Source organism: Ceratotherium simum, chromosome 6 (genome assembly GCF_057802395.1).
Source record: "Ceratotherium simum simum isolate JZ-2026a chromosome 6, ASM5780239v1, whole genome shotgun sequence".
In the NCBI taxonomy this organism is placed as follows: Eukaryota; Metazoa; Chordata; class Mammalia; order Perissodactyla; family Rhinocerotidae; genus Ceratotherium; species Ceratotherium simum.
The window spans coordinates 26,828,673-26,848,841 of NC_141905.1; the positions used below are offsets into that span (position 1 = coordinate 26,828,673).

At 52.3% G+C, this 20,169-nt stretch overlaps 2 protein-coding genes across 7 annotated transcripts in view; one reads left to right on the plus strand and one right to left on the minus strand.

The window, feature by feature from the left end:
- Positions 1-8,038, minus strand: part of SAMD8 (sterile alpha motif domain containing 8) — a 73,431-nt gene extending 65,393 nt beyond the window's left edge. The window contains exon 1 of one of the 4 annotated variants that reach the window (XM_087431996.1): positions 7,934-8,038. Coding sequence is in view for 2 of the 4 variants with exons in the window: in XM_004426931.3 (XP_004426988.2) it covers positions 2,165-2,338 (174 nt within the window). In the remaining 2 variants the exon portion in view is untranslated. Of the gene's footprint in view, positions 1-2,108; positions 2,356-7,933 lie in introns of those variants that run through there. The other 3 variants (XM_004426931.3, XM_014784806.2, XM_014784805.2) reach the window with 3 other exon arrangements.
- On the plus strand, positions 2,499-19,100 carry DUSP13B (dual specificity phosphatase 13B). 3 transcript variants are annotated; one of them, XM_087431997.1, is made up of 8 exons: positions 2,499-2,576; positions 3,819-4,218; positions 6,559-6,766; positions 9,160-9,363; positions 10,401-10,495; positions 14,712-14,885; positions 16,413-16,633; positions 17,328-19,100. In XM_087431997.1, exons 2-8 carry the CDS (start codon positions 4,010-4,012, stop codon positions 17,528-17,530), a joined length of 1,314 nt encoding a protein of 437 aa, XP_087288123.1. In that variant the 5' UTR covers positions 2,499-2,576; positions 3,819-4,009; the 3' UTR covers positions 17,531-19,100. The 3 variants fall into 3 exon arrangements, with proteins under 3 accessions (XP_087288123.1, XP_014640297.2, XP_014640294.1); XM_014784811.2 differs by lacking the exons at positions 10,401-10,495; positions 14,712-14,885; positions 16,413-16,633; positions 17,328-19,100 and adding an exon at positions 5,012-5,229 and having other exon boundaries at positions 9,160-9,265; XM_014784808.2 differs by lacking the exons at positions 2,499-2,576; positions 3,819-4,218; positions 6,559-6,766; positions 9,160-9,363; positions 10,401-10,495 and adding an exon at positions 13,267-13,634.
- The last annotated feature ends 1,069 nt before the right edge of the window (positions 19,101-20,169 follow it).

A 20,169-nucleotide genomic window follows, 5' to 3' on the forward strand; every position in this document is an offset into this window, starting at 1 on the left:
TATAGATTTTCTTGCCTTAGAGAAACTGCTCTACCATAAAATACTAAGTGGCTGTGAGAACTGTCAAAGGGAAACCAAAATAAAATAACTATTAGGCATGCTAATATATTAATTGTACAACTCCAGCTAACAGTTTCTGTCTTTAATTTTGCAGTAACATTAAGACGTAACCTTTAATAGTGAGTTGCTATAATTCCGTTCAGTTTGGCAAATTTTTACATGACAAGACTTTTACTTAGAGCTAAGTATGAAGACAAGGTCTCTAGAGGATCTCAGTCTGGTGAGGGTAAACAGAAACATAAATAAACAATAGTAATACTATGTAAACTTCTTCAACTAAAGATCATTAGTATTAAGTTAAAGAAAAGGGAGTTAATCTTTTGACAACTAAAAGCAAAGCTAAGAATTCATGTCTCCTTTGAAGAAATAATTACTAGTCCACTGAGCATTTGAAGATATGGCATAGAGTCTACACACATAAACTAATTTAAAGCTTGTTGCAATTATAAACTATCATCTCACAAAGATTAAACAGCAGATACCTGTTTAGAGTAGAAATATTTGATTAAAAAGTTTGTCTTGAAATGGCCAACAACTTTGCAAAACCTATAATCAGATAAAGTTGTAACGGTAAAACAACATACGAGATGTGGCTCAAGTCAAAGATTTCATGAAGCCATTATAATTTAACAATTACAAAAGGAAATTACCTCACTTGTAACAAAGTGAATATACATACTGTAATCATTATTTTTCTGGCACAATTATAGTTTTGGTAGTATATCTTCTATAAAAAGCATCTGTGTACCCACCTGTCCCAGTTCTGTTAACTGCCAACTACAAGCATCCTCTATTCTTATTTTTCTAGATCACTCTACTAAAAATATTATTTATACAGTATCTACAAAATTGCACTAATATTGGTCCTGCAAATCTGTTAAAAGTACCCCTCCAATTTGCAAGCGAAGTAACTCCAATCTTGGAGTTATAGGTGAGAAGAAGATCTGGTAAGCTCCTGGACTGTGGTGATTTCACATCTAGTTTTATGTACCATTATAACCCAGACACCTGCCATTGACCACATTTTTACCCCGCGGTAAATACTTGGGTCAACTCAAGCTGTCAAAGTGGAACCATTCAATACTGAGTATCTGTAAAACCTAAGTGTCCAAATTCTTGTTTCGACTTTAATTTCTTAAATTTAAAGGTAATGTATTAAATCTTTTTCTTAAAGATCTAAATTTGTCTGGTATTTAAAATAAACAAATTTAAGAAAGAAATATGAAGGAAAAAAAAGAAACACTATTGCTGTTAAAAGAAATCCAAATGATATCTTTATTTTTAGAATCACTCCTTTCACTATCTTTTCCAAACAACACTTCCTTTTCACTACTTTTCCCAGTCCTTTAGGCAAATCAGTGTTTAACACCGCCCCTCCCATCCCAGATTCTTAAAAGAATCCACTGTCCGCAAACGAGAAAGCCCCATAATCCATTACCCTAGTGGTCGTCGATGCTTTGAAAGACACACGTGAAAATGCCAAAGCCCTAAATTATATCCCTGAGGGCTCCTTGTCCTTCTTGACCACAATTCTCTTCTTCGGCCCTTTAGGCCAGCGACTTCCCACCGGACAGCCCGTCCTTCTCCCAGTCAAACCTAAATCCTTTGCCTAATTACCCCCACCCCCACTTTGGTCAGCGATCTCGTCAGTCTCAACCCGGTTCCCTCTCTCTCGCCATGTGGTAGCATCGACCCTGGTCCTGCTCCTCTGATCCCTCACCCCCACACCATCTCTTCCTCCGGCCCCACACTCATGCGGGACCCCTTCGATCTTCTTCCCTCACTATCCTGCTTTCAAAAACCTCCGAGCCCTTGCCTCTTCAAGGCCACATCTCCATCGGTCTCCCACTCCCCGTCACCCGTCAGCCTCCACTCACCCCTCAGCCTCTGGCCATCGTCACCCCCTTCAGGCCCTTGGCTCAACCACCTCCATTTCCCTCAGATTCCATTCTAAAGCTGCAGCTCCAAGCTCCCTCAACCGTCTCCCGTGGCCCCTCCGGATCCTCGGCCTCAGCAGTCCCCGCCTCCATCCCTGATTCCCCACTCACCCTCGGCTGCAGGCGCCCCCCAAACTCCCCTCTCCTCCGCCTCTGCTCCCGCTCACCTCCGCAGTCCGAGTCGGGCTCCCCGGACCCACCTCCGAGTCGGCGTCCGAGGCGCCGTCGGAGTCTAGGGCCCTCTGCGCCTCGCAGGAGTGAAGAGCCTCGAGCGGCGGGGGCGGAGCCCGGGGAGGGGAGCCTGAGTGGACGCGGGGGCGGTGGCGGCTGCGCGCAGGCATCGCTCCGGTCTGGGTCTCAGCCGCGCCGGCAGCTGCCGGAATCCGAACCGGAACTGCTTTGGGAGGCGGGGCCCTACTGGCGGGAGGCGGGGCCCTACCGGCGGGGGCGGGGCCCAAACCGGAAGGGACGCGGCGCTCAAGATGCACTCTAGAGGAGAACGGAGAAGGGAAACCGCAGCAGGGAAAACCGAGAGCGCATGCGTCAGGCCCAAAGCCAACGCAGAAGGGGCTAGTGAAGGTGGGGCGGGGCCTTTGGGATTAGAAAATGGGGTTTGGGGGCTAAAGGAGGTTTTTCTAAGAACTTTGGAGGGAGTCAGCCCCTTTCCAAGAGTCAACCCCCAATGATCATTGTTACCATTTATTGCCCCTTTATTCTTTAACAGTCCCTATGTCAAATGCCATATAAAAATCTCACTTAATCCTTGGGCCTACTCTATGGGGTATTACAATATAGAAGGACCGAGAAATTTGCCTGAGGTATGGCAGTTAATATGTGCCAAAGCCAGTATTCCTACTCAAATCTGTCTAACCTCAGAATCTATGCTCTTCTCACTCTGCTATACCACCCCATCCTGAGGGAAGTCCCCAACCTAGGCCTAGCATCGGCATAAACCAAGTCCAAAGCCACCTGCTGCCTGGCTCTATCACCTCCTTGGCCTTGCTTCCTCATGCTGTGCAGGGTGGGGTGGACATGATTGCAGACTGCTTCCAAGGGATGTCCTGGTGTGGCCTTTACCCTCAAGCTGGACTCAGGGCCAGGGGCAGCCGGGAGCCTTCCCACCGCAGTTCGTACCCCTCCCAGCCGCATCAGGACCTTCATGCAGTGACCTGAGAGCGGGCGAGACATCTCACCTCTTCTGCCGATAACTAGCTCTGACAGAAGGACAGATGTAGACCTCTCTCAGTTTCTGTTGTGGGGACAAAAGCCCTTATAGGCAGAGGAAATCTCCCTCCCACCTCAAAAATGTTTCTGATGATGGTTAGGCCCTTTGACTTTTCCACCTCCCTTCTTCCCTTTTGACATACATGGCCCCTTTCAGCCTTCTCTTTTGAGAAATCAGCCATCTTCATTACAGAACCATTCTTCAAATCTTCCCCCATGAACCCTGTGGGCACCCTTTAGATGAGGTCCTCTATGCCTCCTCTCCACTTTTCTGTGGCTGTACAACTCAGGAAACTTCCCCTGGGCCCCATAATCCGAAGGCTCATCCAACAGTCATACGGTTCCCACCTAGTTTGTGGCACACCCAGACCTACAAAACTTTTTCTGTCATTCATCCTTGGAGCTGACAACCTCCTCTCCACCCTGGATCTCTACTTTAATTCAGTCCTCACAACCAAATAGCCTTATTCAGGGCTCTAAATCTGTTATTTAAACACCTTTTTTTACAGCATCTACTATGTGTTAGACACAGAACATCATTTGTTTCATTTAATCCTCACAATTCTGTAAGGTAGGTGTAATTATCTTACTTGACAGGTGAAGAAACTGAGATTGAGAGAGAAAGTGACTTGCAGAGGTATGTCTGATTCTATGTTGTCACAGAGTTTGGGGATGGGGGAAACTTGGGGAGGAAAAGGTCCTGTTTTCTGTATAGGCCTCTGTGACTTGCTGAGTCAGAGTCACTTGCTGCTGTCCCACCTGTCCCTGCCAATCTCCGGGAAGGAGAAATGACACTGGAGAGGCAGAGAGGAGTGACTGCAGAGACAGAGGAGTGGGTGGGCTGGCCCATGGCTGAGGCCTCACTCCCAGAGCAGAGGGGAGATGCCGAAGCCACGCCTTGCCCCAGCGTCCTGGAACTGGAGGAGCTCCTGAGGGCGGGGAAGGTTTCTTGCAGCCACGTGGACGAAGTTTGGCCGAACCTTTACATAGGAGATGCGTGAGTGGTAGCTGGCCCAAGAGGTGTGGGGGTGGGGACAAGGAGAGACCGTTCTTGGGCTCTTTACCAGAGATGGGGGTGGGATGGGAACAAGGAGAAATACTTCTGCTCTGAGCATCCCAGGCCAAGGACTTTCTCCAGGACCCCCATGTCCTGGGGACAGTGCAGTGACCAGGTGTCGCCACCAGGGGGAGCATGGACTTTGCCTGCCTGAAAGATGAGAGCTCCCACTTCCTGGAGTCTTCTGGCACAACCAGGACAATTGGCGAGTCTAAGTGGGTAGAGGTCTGAGGAATGGTGATTTGGGGTATGAGATGGGGTGACAGAGCTCCCCTTCCCAGTCAGTCTTCCTCCTCTGGACACAGAGTGGGTGAGGAAGCCTGACTGAAGGTGAATCAGGGAAGGTGTCACTTCTAAACATTTGCATCATTAGGTATGAGATAGTGGCCAGGAGAGGCCGGATGTGCGTGGGAGAGCACGGGGCAGGAAGGGAGGGGCAGCTGGGTCCCAGGGCTGAAGCAATCCTTTCCCTCCTGTCCTAGCCAAGGCAGGGGCAGATAGCCTCAAGTAGCAAAGAGGGCCTAAAGATAACTCCTTGTACCACCACCTCTTCCACCAGAAAGCTCTGAGGGTGGGGCTGTGAGCTGTGGACCCCATCTCAAGCTTGCTGGGTTTCTTCCAACTCCCTTTGGACCCTAAAGGCTTCATCCCTTTGAAACAGGGGGCCAAGCAGAGCCACCTTCCTGGACCCCATGGCTCAGCCAGCATCCAGCCCCTTTCCTCCCCTCCCCAGGACCACAGCAAATAACCGCTTTGAGCTATGGAAGCTGGGCATCACCCACGTGCTGAACGCTGCCCATGGGGGCCTCTTCTGCCAGGGCGGTCCTGACTTCTACGGCAGCAGTGTGACCTACCTGGGGGTGCCAGCCCCTGACCTCCCTGATTTCGACATCAGTGCCTACTTCTGCTCTGCAGCTGACTTCATCCACCGTGCCCTCAGCACACCTGGGGGTAGGAGTTGGGGTGTGAACCCTCATCCCATCCTGCTCAGTCACTGGGGGGATGTCCAGTTTCCCCTCAAACATCAGTCCCCTCCTATCCCTAGTTTTTAAAAAGCCATCAAGTTTTTTAAAATCCTCTGCTCAGTGCTCTAGCAATTTATCCAACTGCATTGCTTCACAGATGGGGAAACTGAGGCCTAGAATACAAGGTCATGCCATGAATTAGGAGCAGCCCTGGGGCTAGAAGCCAGATCTCCCAAACAGCAAGATAGTTCTTTCTCTCTGCATCACTCAGCCTTGGGAAATCACCATTTGGTACCTAGATATCTGGTTTCTCCCCCAGAGTACTACCAAATGGAAAAAAATCTCCTAATACCCAGGGTACAACAAAGGAGCCTGGGAAAGCTGGAGCCCCTGCCCTTTGCATCCTGGATGAGAGCTGTGCCCTTGCTACCCCCCCATGGGCAAGCCAGTGTCCCTCTCTGGACTTAAGTTTCTCATCTGTATGATGGGAAAGACAAAACTATGGCTCATAGCACTTTTTAATATCCAAAGCACTTTGACATCATTTGTTCTTCATCCATTCATTCACCAGCTATCTATTATCTTCTGTGTGCCAGGCACAGAGCTAGACACTAGGAATCTACACTTAGACAAGGCAGAGTCCCTGCCCTCATGGAAAGACAGTCAAAATGGGAAGTATTATGAGTGCTACTCATATGAGTGGGCAGATGTGAAGAGCTATGGCAGCACAGGGCAGGAGTGCTCAGAGGATAAGGGAGGTGGGGAGACTTCCTTCTACAACAGTATTCACTGGGCCACATGCAAAAAGGATGAACCACTCTGTGATTCAAGCGATACCATGAATGGTTAAGAAAGCCTAGGTGAGGAAGCCATGTCTCAGCTGAAACCTTACCGATTAGTAGTAGAAGTTAGACTAAGAGCAGGGAAAAATTTTACAGGTAGTTGAAATAGCATGTGCTAAGGCTGGAGGCCAGAGATCATGACAGCTTCAAGGAACTGAAAGTTACACAGTGTTCCTAGAGCTGAGGGTTGGGTGGGATGGCCTGAGGTGAGTCTGCAGGTTCAGTAGGGGCCAGTGCACAGAGGGTCTTGTAAGCAATGTTAAGGAGTTGGACCCCATCCCAAGGGTAGGCAAAAGAGGTATTGGTCTACTCATTTGACAGATCAGGAAACTGAGGCCCATAAAGGCTGAATGACTTGCCCAGGGTCACAGATGCACCTAAGGCAGAGCAGGGAAAGGAAGTTGGGTGTCCACCCCAGCCCCTGGGTGGGCCGGCTGGTGGGAAAAGGTCTTTCACCAGGATGTCTTCCTCAGCCAAGGTCCTGGTGCACTGTGTGGTAGGTGTGAGCCGCTCCGCCACACTGGTCCTGGCCTACCTCATGCTTCGCCAGCAGCTGTCCCTGCGCCAGGCGGTGATCACTGTGAGGCAGCGCCGATGGATCTTCCCCAACCGAGGCTTCCTCCACCAGCTCTGCCAGCTGGACCAGAAGCTGCGTGGTGCAGGCCGGAGCTGAGGGGCCAGGTGAGGGCTGGGCAGGGCATGTGGGGGCGGGGGTGGGAGGGGGCTGAGTGCAGTTAGAAGTGAGATCAGGTGAGGGGTGGGCAGGGAGAATGGAAGGGGAGGCTGGTGAGGGCTGGAAGTGAAAGGTCAGATGAGGGGCTGGGCAGGGGCAAGGGTACAATTGGAAGAAAGGGCTCAGGTGAGGGCTGGCAGGGGACATGGGTGGGACCAGTTCAGAGGTTGGTTGTCGGGGCTGTGTGTGGCAGGAAGTGAGGGTTGAAGACAGCCTGGGCCACTCCTCAACCTGTTGGGCTCCCCTCACCAACCCAAGGTCTCAACAGGCCCCAGCCAAAGCAACCCTCTGGTAGGACCCTCTCTCTCACCCAGCCCACCCAGGTTCCTGAGCCCCCAGAGAAGATGAAAAGGCTAGGAAGGAAAGGGGTAGAAAGCATGAAATGGAAGAGGTGAGGCCTTCCTCCCTGGTCCTGATACTGACCTGCCCTGCCTCCTTGGCAGATAGCCTGTGGGGCTCACCTGAACCCCACCAAGGCAGCAACACAGCCAGTCCTGGCACCTGAGGGCTGCCTGGACCTTCGTGCACCTCTGCATCCCTTCCCCTCAGGTCTGGACCCCAGCCACAGCTCTGGGGAAGTAGAGTGTGGCTGTGCTATGAATCCAAGCTTAATTAATTCTCATGTCAGCCCTCCGTCACCATTCCCATCATGGGGAAGGAGAACAGGTGCTCCTGCCCCCAGCCAGGACCTCCTCACACAAGCCTTGCTTGATACCAAGTTCTCCTATCATCATGCCTTTTCAGTTCTCTGCCTTGGACCCAGCACCCCACTCCCTCCCCCAATCTGAGCTCAGAGATCTACAGAAGGACCCTCCCTAACTGCCCTCCCTCTCTGGTTCTGGTGACCCCTTTAGGACAAAAAGGTCTTCCTGAAGTCTATCCTCACTCCTTCCTGCTTCCGTTTACCCCCTGCCTTTTTGTTCTGTGTTCAGTGCATTTGGAGCAATAGCAGATGGTCCTTAAGATGCACAAGGGGAACAGGTCCCCAGTACCTCCTCTCCCCAAGTGTCCTCCCTCCTGCTGGAGGCTCCAGTGTCCCCAGCTGCCCAGTAGAAGGAGTTGGGCTCCCCCAGCAGCAACACTGCTTCTCAGGCTCCCAGCCCACAAATGCTCACCGAGGTGCTGCTTCCATTTCTTTGGCATCAATCCCGTGTTTTCCTCCAGCTCAGCTGGGAGGAGGCAGGGGTGTCTCTTCCTGGGGTGGAGTGGCTGTGAGGGCACCAGGATTGTGAGGGAGCTGCAGAGTGCCCACTGCCCTTCTTCTCCCACCATGCCCAGGCTGGGTCTGTCCCTGTCTGGCCCCAACAGCCCGCCTTCCTCACACTCACATCCCTCCGAGGGCCATCAGCTGGGGTTAGGCCTCTGGGGCGGCTCTCCGCTCCCCCTACCCTGCTTGCAGCTCCTGCTACCCATACTGCTCCTTCCCTCATCTCTCTTCAACACTGACTTTGGCTATGCCCCAGCCACTGGCTCAGAGGGGCTGCCTGCTCTGGGTGGGTGACTGGCCTAGGCTCTCCTGGGAGTTGGAAAAGCAGCAGGTTTCTCCTCCTGCCGAGAGCTTCCGGGGCATGGCTGGAATCTCCTCCTGCGCCCCACCCATAGGAGCTGTTTTGTCTCTGAATGCATACCCGCCCAACCAAATGGAAGCACTTGAGCAATATCAACCCCTTCACACAAGCTGTCGGGAGGATGAGCATCTTGGCGATGGGGATTAGGGCAGGACAGAGGGTTTAGAGTTTCGGGGGTGAGTGTAATGGGAGAAAATTAGGGTTATAGCTGGGGTTGGGATTAAGTCTGGGCTGAGGTGGGTGGGAAACTGTTGTGGAGAGCTCTACAGGTATGAGGAGCCAAGAGAGGGGCAGGAATGGCATGTTCCCGTCCTACTCTCTTTCCTCTAAACAGGTTTCAGGAAGCTGGCAGAGCAGTAGATCTCTGATCATGCCCAAATCACCCCACTTCCTTGGCCTGGGCCCTTAAATGTCCTGACCTCCAACCTCAGCATCTTTCTCATCAGGCAGCTGGCTTTGGAGGAGTCAGTTGGGCTACAGCATTGCACAATTCCCCAGGAGTTGTGCAGCATGCAGCCTGTGCAGCTGTACACAGCAGCCCTGGGGCTGGTGACTCTGAAAGATGAGGAGGACAGTCATCTCTCCCCATGAGCCCTGGGCCCCAAACCCGCCTCCTCATCTCTCCCAGCACCTGTACCCACTTGACCAGGCACGGAAGGCTCAAGGCAGAAGCAGATTTAGGTGGCTCCTAATCTTGCTCCTGCCTTGACGAGTCCCAGCCAATCTGGGCCTTGGTTTACCCGCCTGTAACATGGAGCTCATTTCTCCCCCAGAGCCGGTCCCCACACCCTGCCACAGGGCTCTGCCACTTTGCCACCCTGGCGCTGGCCCTGCTGGTGCTGCTGGAGGCTCTGGCCCAGGTGGATACCCAGAAGATGGTAAGAGCCCAGTATGGGGTCCGCCCTAGAGCCTGCTACTCCATCTGCTTCCTCCAGCTGCCTGCACTCCCTCTCAGTCACTGTCTTCAGTCCCCACAGGTGGGAATGGGCTGCCCTCTCAGCCAAGACCTGAGATGATTCAGCCTGGGACCCCAAGTTTCCTTGGGGCGGCGGGGGAGCGTGGGAGGAAAGTGGGAGGGGATTCTTAGTGTTCATGATAGCCCTTGGCCACGCCTGCTTCCACCATTTCTCCCCAGGGCTCTGGGAGCCCCAGCAGGGGCTGAGCCCTAGCTCCCTGGAGCTCAGACTTCAGAGACCCAGTGTAGGGGCAGCTGTGGGTATGCGTCTGTCTCTGTGTGTGTCAGTTCTCTGGGGGTGTGAGCGGGAAGAGTCCTGAAGTATGGGTATATGAGGAGGGTCTCTGGATAGCAGGGAGTGTTCTTAACAGGCCCAAATCTAAGGTCCCTAACTGACCACAGTTAGCCTTGGAAAGGACCTTAAAGACCATCTTGCTGAGTCTTTAAGGCCCAGTGGGGCCTGGGCCAGGAATGCCTTCTTGGGGAGAGAGGAGCTTGGCAGAGGGCAGAGTGGCTTCTGGATACACAGCTTCTGACTGCCAGCCAGGGCTGGTCTAAAGACCTGCTCTGAACCCCACTTACGCCTTTGTCTGTTTGTCTACCTGCACTTTCCTCAGGCTGCGTCTTCTGGTTCTTATCTTGGGCCAGTCCTGTAATCCTCAGCTCCCAAGTAAGGGCCCCTGGACCTGGGTTCTGATGTTGGCAAGGCCACCAGTTTGTGTCTGATTTTGGCTAGTCTCTTCCCTGTCCTCCTCTATGGAAGATCCTTCCAGCTTTAACTTTCTGCCCATGCTCCACAGCACTCTTGAAGGCCAAGGGAGCTGTTAAAATGGTTTATTCAATCTGCCTTCTCTCTGCCTCCCAATCAACGTTCACATACACACGCACCACAGGCAGACCCCTGCCAGGCGGCCTCTATTCCCAGCAGGGCCAGGTGCCCAGCTGGACTTGGCACTGACCATGCCATGGGACCAGTGGGTGAGTTGGGAGTGGCAGGGGGAGGCCAGAAGAGGGGAGCAGCACATCATGCTTTATAATTAAACTCAAATCAAAAAATAGAAACAGCATCAAGTGTGCAGAGACAGGCGGCTGGAAGCCGGCAGCATACAGTGCGTGTCAGAGAAGACCACAGCCTGGGCCAGATACCCCCACAGGTGGGTGAGTGCCCCTGTTTCAGGGGGGCCACAGAGCATGCTGGGTAATGAGGGCCAGGGCACCTGTGCCTGTGTGTGTTGTGGGGGAGATTGGGTTAGATTGGGAGACAGATGGGGTCAGAGATAGAGGCACAGACAAAGCATTGTAGAGTCAGAAAGATCTGGACTTGAACCCTGGCTCCCTTGCTTATCGGCTGTGTGACCTTGGGCATATTGCTTAATCTCTCTGAGCCTCAGTTTCGTCATCTATAAAATGGGGATGATAATATTACCTGCCTCATAAGGGTACTGTGAAGATTCAATGAGAAAGTGTAAGCACTTGGCTTTGTCCAGTACATAGTACATCCTTAGTAAGTGGTGAATATAATAATAATTATTGCTGGCCAGAGGAAGAAACGTCAGGAAACACAAAGATAAAGACCAAGCCCCACTGTCCCATAGGGAAGTTACCCAGGATATGGCTGAGGCTTGAAAGGGTAAGACTAATAATAGTCATGATAATAAGAGTAAGATGCACCTTTTTTTTTTGTGAGGAAGATCAGCCCTGAGCTAACATCCATGCCAATCCTCATCTTTTTGCTGAGGAAGACCGGCCTTGAGCTAACATCTATTGCCAATCCTCCTCCTCTTTTATTTTTCCCCCCCAAAGCCCCAGTAGATAGTTGTATGTCGTATTACACATCCTTCTAGTTGCTGTATGTGGGACGCTGCCTCAGCATGGCCGGACAAGCGGTGCGTTGGTGCGCGCCCGGGATCCGAACCCGGGCCGCCAGTAGCGGAGCGTGCGCACTTAACCGCTAAGCCACAGGGCCGGCCCCAAGATGCACCTTTTATTAGGCATCTACCATGAGGCAGACCCTATGGGAGGTGGCTTACATTTACTGTCTCATGGAATTCTCACAGCAGCCCCACTGAGGAAACTGGCTCAGAGAAGACCATACAGAAACAAGTACCAGACCTGAGAACTCCTCCTAGGTCTGCCCTCCTCCGAGGCCTGCACGCTGAGTGCACAGACCCGCTGGCAGCTCACCATTGGCAGCCCGCCTGCCACCCTCCTGAGGCTTCCTTCACTAGACTCCTCACTTATCCTGCCCTAAGATCTCTGGCCCCACCTGTCCTGTGGCCACAGTCCCACCTGGTCTGCCTTGGGAGGAGGAGGAGGAGGCAGAGAGAGCGGGCAGGAGGGAAGACCAGGGGAACATCTCCCGGAGCTGAGAAGGTGGATGGCAGACAGCTGCCTCCTGCCCTGAGGAGGCTTGCGCCTTAGCCTGAGCCGCTGCATGCAGGGCGGTGTGCTGGGAGGTCGTGGAGGAGCGTGAGCTCCTGTGAGAGGGTGGGAGACAGAGGCAACTGGGGAGAGCAACACAGAGAGGAGGAAAGATACAGACAGACAGAAAACAAGTGTCTGAACTTATCAACAGCAGCAACGCAAAAGCAGGAAAACCCCCGCCCACAGAGGCAGCTGTTCAGCTTCGGGGGAGAGGCAGGAAGGAGGCAGAATGCAGGCTAGAGGGAGTGGGGAGAAGAGCCAGGCCGGGCCCTGTCTCCGCTGGACATCAGGCCCTTGCTTCACCCTGCGGTGGCCGAGGAGATGTGGGAGGAAGTATCAGGCAGGGTCCTTGGCAGTTCAGGTCTGGGGGTGGCAGAAACCAGAGGAGCTGCTGTAACGACTGACTCCCCTTCCTTGGGTGTGCCTGGAGCTTGAAGGATGAGTCACTGGGCAGGGGGCTGGGCCTGACTCTGGCTGGCAAGGCAGGCTAGACCCCCAGTGGGATAGAGCAGACAGGTGGGGGGTACATCCATGAGCATCAGGAGTGAGGCCCTAGGTGGGACCTGACAAGGAGTATCCCTAAGTCCAAGGAAAAGCCCCCTCTCCAGACCTGGGCCCTGGGCTCCTAGGAGGCTGAGGAGTGGGCTGTGGCCTAGCAGTCCTCAATCTCTGACCCCTTTGCTGCCTCTCCCAGCAGCTCCCCAGGAGCCTCTAGGAGGAGCAGGGTCCAGCTCTGTCTCAGCTGGAGCCTGGCTGCCTGCTCAGACACAACTGGGCTGTGAGGCACTGACTGGCCACTGGGCGGCGGCCTTACCCCACGCCAAGCTCAGAGGCCTGCGCAGGCGCCTGCCAGGCTTCCCAGAGCCCCATCTGGTCCCGCCTGGGGCTCCTGCAACCCCAGCTGGCGGCTCCAGACCAGTGTGGCCATCAGACAACCCTGGCGCCTGGGGGCTTCCCCCACACAACACACTACACCGCTCTCTACCCTGTAGTTACTGCATACACAGCCACTCCTCTCATTCTCAAGTCAGACCCCCAGAGAATCCTGCAGGTCAGGCAAGGCCAGGCTCTTCGACATGAGAAACAAACCTGTGACCCAGACAGGAGAAGAGACTTGCTCCAGGTCACAGAATGAGTCGTGGCCAGGCTCTCCTCCCTCTGTCTAAAGCCCCCTTCCCACCACTCAGGTAGCCTCCCATCTTTGTGGGAGTTCCAATACCAAGAGCCTTTAATCCCAGAAACTCCAGGCAGAGAGGGGGCCTGGGGGTTTGGAAGGACTGCACTTCTGTCCACAGCAGCCTGGGTCTGCTCTCAGGCCCCACCCCCCTGGGCTCCAGGGAAGGACTTGGAATTCTAGCCGCTTCACAGCGTTTGTGTTCTGGGCAGAACCTGCCCAGCCCTGTTCCGCTCACGTGCTGAGTCTTGTCCCTGCACCCACTCCCCCACTCCCAGCCCCAGACCATGCCCTAGGTAGGTGGCAGGCCACTCAGCCTGCCCTGAGAGGTCACAGTGGGGGATGAGGGGGAAGGCCGGGTCTTCACTTCCGCCCTGCCCACCGGCTGCCCGCTGGGTGAGCTTGGCCAAGCCAGTGGCCTCTTGGGTGCCTGTTTCCCTTCCTGGTCCTGGCACTGCCTACCAAAGAGAAAAGACGTTCTTCCCAGTTTGTACCTTCCCTAGTTACTGGTTGAAGGGGCCAGGGACAGTTAGCCAAGATAAGCACTCCTTCCCAGCACAGCACCAGACCCAGGTTCTGGTGCCACCGATATCCCAGCTCTGCAGGGTCCCGGACTTCCTCAGCCAGCTGACTCCTGACAGAACCCACCCCACCTGGGTGAGGCCTGACCTGCAGCGCTGGCCTGAGTCGTGGGGGTAAGGAGGAAAATCCCAGGGCCTATAGGCAGTTGTGTAACAGCAACACCAAGGCTCCCCTATAGAGATGGACGGGTTAGTGACCACTCTCTGGAGTCCCCAAGATGGTAACTGGAAGGCTTGGGGATGGAGCTGAAGGAGCACAGAACCGGATTGAAACCCCAGCCTTGCTACTTACCAGCCATATGGCTTTGGGCACCACTTAAAAAAATTCTCTCTTAACTTCAGCTTCCTCCTGTGTAAAATAGGGACTTACCACAAATGAGGCACCAGGCCCAGAAGAGGCATTAGATCATTCAGTGTGGAAATGCTAACAATCATCAGTTCATAGCCCAGGCTTCTCACTCCAGAGACGGGCTCTGCCCTCCAAGCACCTGAAACTGGAAGGGGATAGGGGCCTGAGGACCAGCCCTGGAAGTAGCAGAGGAGCTGCCCAGATTGGGGGCGTCCTTCCTGCATGCCCTCTGAGGGCCACAGCCATCTGGGGTCTCCATCCCCACAAAGTCCCAGTGACTTATGTGACCAGCGACTTAAGGGGTGGGGTCTGCACTAACTGGTTGCCACAAACGGAACTCCAAGGGCCCCTTGCCCAGAGCTTCCAACATCAGGGAACTCTGGAGAGGGCCAGAGAGAGGGCTTCCCAGCTCCACAATGGTGACAAGGGACTGATTCCCTTGTTCCCTGGGGAGAGGGTCTAGGACTCAGCCCAGCTGAGCTGGCAAATAACCTCATCTAAAATAGCTGAGGGGGCCGGCCCTGTGGCTTAGCGGTTAAGTGCGTGCTCTCTGATGCTGGCGGCCCGGGTTCGGATCCCGGGCGCACACCGACGCACCACTTCTCCGGCCACGCTGAGGCCATGTCCCACATACGGCAACTGGAAAGCTGTGCAACTATGACATACGACTATCTACTGGGGCTTTGGGGCGAAAATAAATAAATCTTAAAAAAAAATAAAAAATAAAAAAAAAAATAAAATAGCTGAGGACCTTCCCACAACATCCCAGGGGCACCTCCACATCAGCTGGACCCACCTGTGGGGAGCCTGCCCCAGCCACTGCGGTGTCCACTCTGTTCCAGGATGGACTCACTGCAGAAGCAGGACCTCCGGAGGCCCAAGATCCACGGGACAGTCCGGGTGCCCCCCTACCAGCCGCCCACACTGGCCTCGCTGCAGCGCTTGCTCTGGGTCCGTCGGGCAGCCACACTGAGCCACATCGATGAAGTCTGGCCCAACCTCTTCTTGGGAGATGCGTAAATACAACCCACGGTGGGGGGTGAAGGGAGCAGAAAGGGAGCCTCTCCCAGAGCCCCCTAGGGGCAGAGGTGGCAACCTCTTTGCCTACCACCATCTCATTCCACGTGTTTCTTTCCTTTTGTCTTATTCTTTAATTGTGGAAATACAACACATGTAAGAAAAGTGCATAGAGTATATATGGACTGTTCCACCACCCAGGTCAGGAAATAGGACATTATTTGTACCCCAGAAGCCCCCACTGAACCTTTCTCATCATAACCCTTTTTCCTGTGGGTAACCACTATCTAAGTGTTGAAATAATTATTTCCTTGCTTTTCTTTATAGTTTTACCACCTATGTACCTACAATGTAGTTAGTTTTGCCTGTCTTTTAAAGGTATATGAATGGAATCTTATGGTGTGTGTTTTGTGCCTGGCATCATTTACTCAAAATTGTAAGATTTACCCATGTTATTATGTGTAGCTGCAGTTCATTCATTTTTCATTGCTGTATACTACTTGACTGTATGAATACACCATAGTTTATCCATTCTATTGTATATGGACGTTTGAGTCGTTTCCATTCTTTGGCTATTATGAACAGTGATCCTAGGAACATTCTAGTACATGTGTCCTGGGTACATACACACGAATTACTCTAGGGCGTATATATAGAGAGTAGAGCTGTGAGTCATTTTCCCTAAAAGTTTTCTTAAAATTTAGAACATATGGATCCATATATGTAAATTTTAGAAATTTTCCTTAGCATTTAGAAAACATGGATCAATATCTTGTTAACAATATGGCAAATATGCTATTCTCCCCCCCCACACACACACAGATACTCAGTAATAAAAATCCCTGTTGAATTTTTTAAAAATGCATACACACATACACACCATATGCTTTTCCACAATTATTTTTTTACAAAAATGGGATCACGCTGTAATTCCATTTTGTAATCTGCTTTACATAGAAAGCTTTTTAATGGAATCACACAGCATATTTTTAAAACATTTTTAAACAATGTTCTGTTTTTGTATCCTGCATTTTTCACAGGTTCTCAATATAGCACAGACATCTTTCCTTGTTTACCCACATCTATCGACCACATTTTAGCAGTTGCATAGTATTTCATTTAGCTATATCATGCTCAATCTCCTATTATAGGATATTTAGTGATTTTTTTCCCCCAATTTTTCACTATCTTAAGTATTATTAGTTCCAGTTTACATATATCTGTGGGAACATTTTGGATTCTTTCTTTAATTAAGTTCCTAGAAGAAAACTTGCTGGGGCAAAGTATGTGTACATTTTTAAGGCTTTTGATGCATATGGCCAAACTGCCCCCCAGAGTGGCCTGAGTGAAGGAGAGTCTTAACCTCCAACTAGAGGAGCCCCTTCACCCCAGGCCAGTTCACTGGTTCCAGTCTCACCCTTGGAGGGGAATGACAGAAGAGGAAAGGGGATGAGTTCCCGCCCAGCCAGAGCTGACCCAGTGAGCTCTGCCCCTACTTCCCAACTTCCCCTGTGCCCTCCCTCCAGGTATGCAGCCCGGGACAAGAACAAGCTGACCCAGCTGGGCATCACCCACGTCGTGAATGTCGCTGCAGGCAAGTTTCAAGTGGACACAGGTGCCAAGTTCTACCACGGAATGCCCTTGGAGTACTATGGCGTCGAGGCTGATGACAACCCCTTCTTCGACCTCAGTGTCTACTTTCTGCCAGTTGCTCGATACATCCGAACTGCCCTCAGTGTTCCCCGAGGTGAGCTGCAGGGGAAGGCACTGGGGTGGAGATGGGGGTGAGGGAAGGCTTTGGGGCTTTCCGTTTTTCCGGTAGCACTGATGGGTGGGGTGTCCAGAGCCACAAACCCCTTCAACAACCCTCCCACCCCATGAGGCAAATAGCTACTACCATTTAGTGAGCATCCCCTTCAGGAACATCCTGGAAACCAACAATCACAGACATAACTGAGGTCCAGTGCGGTCGTCAGTGTAACCATATCCCTCAGTAAGAGGTCAGGTATTGGGCAGAAGGTACAGGACCTAGCAAAGGCTGAGCAGGCCCCTCTAAGATGAGGCCTTGGCAGGGGCAGAGGAGAGGGTAGAACTAGGGGTAAGGGGAGGTACGTGGACACCCCCTATAATCTGCTGCAAACCCAGGGGTCTCTAGGAGTACTGTCCCTGTCCACCCCACCACAGTTGCAAAGGAAGCACCTTGGACCAGGAGAAGGGAATCCCAGCTGCTAACGTTAGTACTGCCACTAACTTGCTGGGCGACCTTGAGCCAGCATCTTTCCCTCTCTGGGCCTCAGTTGCCCTGTCTGATAGGGAGAACAGTGTCAGTATTCCAGGACTGTGATAGGTGGACTGAAGGATGGTCAGAAGCATCTCTGATTCCCCAAGGGGTGGGCAGTGCAAGGGCAGGCAGCTGACGCTAGGTTGCGTCTTCCCCGCAGGCCGTGTGCTGGTACACTGCGCCATGGGGGTAAGCCGCTCTGCCACAGTCGTCCTGGCCTTCCTCATGATCTACGAGAACATGACGCTGGTGGAGGCCATCCGGACGGTTCAGGCCCACCGCAATATCTGCCCCAACTCAGGTTTCCTCCGGCAGCTCCAGGTTCTGGACAACCGACTGGGGCGGGAGACTGGGCGGCTTTGACCTGGTGGACAGCCAGGAGCCCTGACCCTCCGGCCAGCATGGCCCAACCCAACCAGCCTGGCCCTGGGGAAAGCAGCCTCTGCTGTTTCCAGTGACCTTGAGATGTAAATAGCAAGTGGTGGCTTAGCTGAGGCAGAGGCAGGGAGAGCAGGGTGGTGACATTTAGCAGGTGGATTTCCCTGACCCAATCCAGAGATTCTTTATGCAAAAGAGAGTTCAGTCTGTCTCTATAATAAAAGGTTCATCGTAATAAAGACAGGAGATCTTCTAGTGGTTTGTGGGGCAGTGGCTTCCTTCCAGGGTGGCCATGAGGATGCAGAAGGCTTGCCAACTCTGATTTAGCATGATAGCGGCCTAGAGGAGTCTGAGTCCATTGTCTGAATAAAGACCAAAGTTCGATGTGTCACCATCCTCTCTCCATGCCCACCCTATCAAAAACCAACTATCAAAATTCACTGTGCACAAATAGCATCTCCTGAATCCATTCAATATTTTCATTTATACTCTACTTTCAAAAAGACTGACTAAAATTATAGACACCTAAAAAGTAGAGGCATTAAACAAGAGGATAGAGGTTGGGGTGCAGACACCCCAGAAATCTTAGGTGAAGGGTGATTATATGATGGAGCAAAACATTTAGCTCTGGGTTACTTAGTTCTTGTGCCCTAATAAAATAAAACAATGTAAAAAGCCCACAAGTTCCTCACCTGTAAGTGGCACAAGGTATGTATGAGGATTAAATGGGCTGTCTTTCCTTCTACCTCCCTGGCCACTCCTGTTTACCCTTGTCCCCTCCAGCTGACCCTTAAACGTCAAGGTTTCTCAGGGTTCTGGCCTCTGCCTCTTCTCTCCCCCAGTGTTCCCACACTCCTGGGAGATCCTCGTGCTCCCACAGCCTCAGTTCACATCTCTAGGCTGATGACTCTCAGACGCCTATGGCGGCCCAAGTCTCTCTCCCAAGCTCAAAACCTATGTATCCCACTGCTACCTCTGTTGAATATTACACTTGAATTTCAAACTCAGCTGAACTTTTCATCACTCCCACCCAGACCCACTCCTTTTCCGAGTTCCCCATATTAGTGAAGGGTTCTGACAGTCATTGTTACCCAATTCAGTGAGGGGGTCACCCTGGACTCCTGCCTCTTGTACAATTGTCAGTTGTACCTCCTATCAGTTCTGCTTCCTACATACTGCTTGGATCTGCTCACTTAGCTTCATCTTTGTTGTGACTACCCAAGTTCAAGCCACCTCTCACTTGGATTCTTGCAACAGCCTGCTAACAGTCTCTCTGCCTCCAGCCTTGCCTCTCCATCCTCCACACAGTACACAGACATCTTACTAAAATAAAATATCTCTGCTTACAACCCCTGAAGTACCAACACCTTGACAAAGTATAAGGTGCTTCATTATCTGAGACCTGCTCATATCTCCAGCCATATCTTTTATAATTCTGTTCCCATGCATACCCTGTAATTAAGAAATGGTAAACCCACTTGCAGTTTCCAGAATGTACAACACTCTCTCACCGCTGCTACTTTGCAGATGCTTCAGGTCGTACCACTTGAATGCACCACCCTCACCCATTTACACTGGGTCTTCTTGAGTCTCAGTTGAGATGTCAGTTCTTCTTCGTTTCATCTTCTCTGAGCCTCAGTTTGTTCATCTGTAAAATGGGGATAGTAATCCCTACATCCCAGACAAGGCGGCATACGTTTGTACAGTTTATAAATTGTAGGAGTGAATGGGGGCTAACACACAGCCTGTGCTCAGCTCAGCTGGGCACCCTGACTTGGAGCTACATCCACTTGACCAGGCTGGTTGCTAGGAGTGCTTCTGCCCAAAAGGCTGATTTGCCCAGAGGAGCACCTTTTTTGATTTACACAAAGTAAAAACACTTGCCCTCAGGAAATAGACCACATGGCAGAGAAGGGCAAAGCCCCGTTAAGCCCCCAGAAGGCAGAACTGGCCCCAGAGAGCCTTGGTGGGGAGTGAGGAGGTGGGTCAAAGCTAGGCCAAGAGGGACAAGATGTGCTGGGAAGAGGGTGTGAGGGTGACCAAATGGTGAGATGCTGCCTGCAGGTGGAGCTGGGAGGAGAGGAGGTGCCCTTTGGAGGTGGGCCCAGTCCTGGGGCCAGCTGGGATCCACTCCCCCTGGTGGCCTCTGTAGAGAGGGCCGAGTGGCATGGAACCACAGAGCTATACCTGAGGGCAGAGTCATAGCCAGAGAGTGTGAGAGCCAAGGGGACCTTGAGCCCAGAGAAAACCTGGTCAGAGACAGCCAGTTGGAAGAGAATGACAAGGCACCAGGCAATTATAATTCAGAGTGACAGGTGATATCAAGGGGTAGATGGACATTCTGGGAGCCTGAGGAGGAGCACTTCTCTCAGGCTTGAGGAGTCCAGGAGCTGCCCAGCCAGCTCCTCTGCTCCCTGCAGCACTTGGTCCTTATCCCAGCTGGCTGTTGGCTGCCTCAGGTGCTCGCTGGGCCTTTTCCAAAGGGTAAACATACATCCTGGCTGGAGGATGGCAGAAGGGCTGATGCTGCTGTGCCCAACCAGGCAGGGCTCCTTTCCAATCTGGGATAGAAAACTGTCCTCAGTTCATCCTCAGGTTGGTGGGGCCTATAATTCTCCAGAGCA

What these genes read in the sequence shown, in the direction of transcription:
- DUSP13B (XM_087431997.1), top strand. Translation starts at nt 4,010, where the DNA reads ATGACACTGGAGAGGCAGAGAGGAGTGACTGCAGAGACAGAGGAGTGG. An exon ending in GGCCGGAGCTGAGGGGCCAG is followed by an intron (nt 6,767 to 9,159) that starts GTGAGGGCTGGG and finishes TTTCTCCCCCAG; the next exon opens with AGCCGGTCCCCACACCCTGC. An exon ending in AACCTCTTCTTGGGAGATGC is followed by an intron (nt 14,886 to 16,412) that starts GTAAATACAACC and finishes CCCTCCCTCCAG; the next exon opens with GTATGCAGCCCGGGACAAGA.